This window comes from Sardina pilchardus, chromosome 17 (assembly GCF_963854185.1).
Source record: "Sardina pilchardus chromosome 17, fSarPil1.1, whole genome shotgun sequence".
Classification (NCBI taxonomy): Eukaryota; Metazoa; Chordata; class Actinopteri; order Clupeiformes; family Clupeidae; genus Sardina; species Sardina pilchardus.
Genome location: NC_085010.1, coordinates 8,463,719 through 8,466,218, shown reverse-complemented (window position 1 = coordinate 8,466,218; position 2,500 = coordinate 8,463,719). Strand labels below are relative to the sequence as shown.

The following is a 2,500-nucleotide window of genomic DNA, read 5'->3' as shown; positions in this document are numbered from 1 at the left end:
GGAAGCTACGTGGTGTCGCACATGTTCGACACGGGCAGCTGGCCGCACGACTCCAACGCCAACACGGACTGAGGCGCCCGGCGGCCGAGAAGGGGGCCGCTACGAGCCCAAACGTCACGCCAGAAACACGTGGACGTTACGGCGCAGAACACACACTCGGTGCCATCGGAAACACACTGCACTGTTGACCTACTCTCTGTATGCAGTAGGACTTCTTCTTACAGCCCAATACAACCGCGCGCTGTTTGTACCCTTTTGCACCCCGTACCCCTAGTCACTATTGCATCCCCCTATAAACATGTGGCCCAACACAACGAGAGATTACGGACTTAACAATAAACAAACAACACAGCACAGCACAGCCTGACCACACTGCACTATGCACATACTGTAGCACATCTTACACTACACACACACGTGCACACACACACATTCACACACTCTCTCTCTCTCTCTTACACACACACACCCCACTCTCTATCTCTCTCTCTCTCTCTCACACACACACACACACACGCACATCTCCCCCCTCTCACTCCTCGTGCACTCAGGAGAGATGTTGGCTCTTTGCCTCTTGTGGACTAAGTAACTATTCCATTACTCGTGAATATATTTTTATACTGCTATTTTAATGTTTAATGTAATACAAAGCCGTGTGATTTGTTAAGCTACATGTTGTTTTTTGTTTGCTTGTCATTGTTTACTCACATTTTAAGCCCTAACCAAAGAATTTAATATGTACTTGGAGGTCAGAAAGAGACATGAATGAGAAGCCGAGTGGCACTCTAGAATCAGGGAGAGGAATGTGCGCCACTCTAGAACACAGCTGGGTCACATAAAGATGGAATCCTCAACTGTCAGACCTGCCAATCACTCTTTCACTATCGAGGGGTCTCTCTTCAAATCATGGGAAAGGTGGCAACAAGAAACACACACACACACACAGCCAGCTCATAAACATGGTGATACTGACAAACACACACACACAATACACCGCCACCTCTAGCTGAAAAACACTACACACGTCAGAAGCACACACACACACTTTAAAACACTGCTAGCTCATACACACAACACTGACAAAAACAAGCAAACCCACACTTTAACACACACACACACACACATTCTTTAATATACTGCCAGCCCATAAACATGGCGACACACACCAAACCTGTTGGCTCCTCACCTCTCCTTGACTGGTTGGTCCCTGTCATCACCGGCAGGTCACTGGGTCAAAGGTCACGCCCACTTCAGGTGTGCTCATCTGTCTGTCATCATCTGAAGCCCCTCCCCCTTTTCCATCACCAAACCCACTAGTGGCAGAGGGGGGCGGGGTTACCAGGGCATTCCACAAGGACAGACAGGCAGGCAGGTGATAACCTTTCAATCCCAGTTGCAAAGTTGTAAGACACACACACGCACAGACAATGAACTCTCTCACCTGAGCAGGTGTGTGAATGAACTGTGTGCGAGTGTGTGTGTGTGTGCACGCGCAATCTAAACTCATGGCTTCTGATTTGAACAGTCTGACCCATTCTCTCTCTCTCTCTCTCTCACATTTTTAAATACAGGCTACTCCTTAGACTAAAGACTGTGGGAGAGCATTAAACCACACCAAGACCACACTAAGTGCTAGAACCTACAGTGATGTCATTCGTTTGAAGACGCTGATGGATTTGCTGATTTATGCTCCGGTTTTATAGGAAAGCATCAGATCATTTTCAACACACACACACACACACACACTCTCTCTCTCTCTCCAACACACGCACACATTTACGAAAAACATTGCTCTATTTTGTTTCTATCTAGTTTTCAGAAAATGTGCAACATGTAGGTGAGATGAACGGAGTGTGTTTCGAAGGTTCCGTGTGTATCCGTGTTTAACATTGACCATAAATGTTCTGTAAGAACATCGGTACTAGAAGCTTTTCAGAGGAGCCGCTTTCCCGGACTTTCCCTGCCTTTGGTTATTCTGAACCAAGCGTTTGATCTGAGCAGCGGAGGCCTCTTCAAGGAGTCATAGAGCGCCCCTCAGGCCTACTGCACCAGAGGAGTTCACGAGGAAAAACAATTATCAAAGTAGGATCAGACGTATCCAATCTGATGAACGAGATCACGCACATTGTAAAGGTGCCTGTGGGTTTGACGGTTTTAAATAGAGGTGTCATAGAATACCAATATTTCAGTGAATAGTCATGTTGTCTCCAATTATGATTATAAATCTGTGTGTGTGTGTGTGTGTGCCTACACTGTCCCCCCATGGAGTAAACCTAACAGTTGGAGAGTTTGTGTGATGTTCAAGAGGGCCATAATGTGATTGAACGGAGTCATGTTGCATCCCAAAGAAGAACAGCTCCTGATTGTGTGCTTTTCTATGGAAAAAAAACAGACATGTCTTTTCTTGTGTTCTGTAATCAAAGTCTTTATTTAGAGTATAAAGAGTGAACTGGTAAATAAAATCTCCCCACAAATACGCACACTCCTGACTCCAGGACGG

At 46.2% G+C, this 2,500-nt stretch overlaps 1 protein-coding gene across 1 annotated transcript in view; it reads left to right on the top strand.

The window, feature by feature from the left end:
• The window catches only part of itih5 (inter-alpha-trypsin inhibitor heavy chain 5), a 29,968-nt gene extending 27,495 nt beyond the window's left edge, over positions 1-2,473 (top strand). Inside the window, exon 16 of the mRNA XM_062517443.1 lies at positions 1-2,473. This exon is cut by the window's left edge and continues 284 nt beyond it. Coding sequence (XP_062373427.1) covers positions 1-72 — 72 coding nt within the window. The 3' untranslated portion in view covers positions 73-2,473.
• The last annotated feature ends 27 nt before the right edge of the window (positions 2,474-2,500 follow it).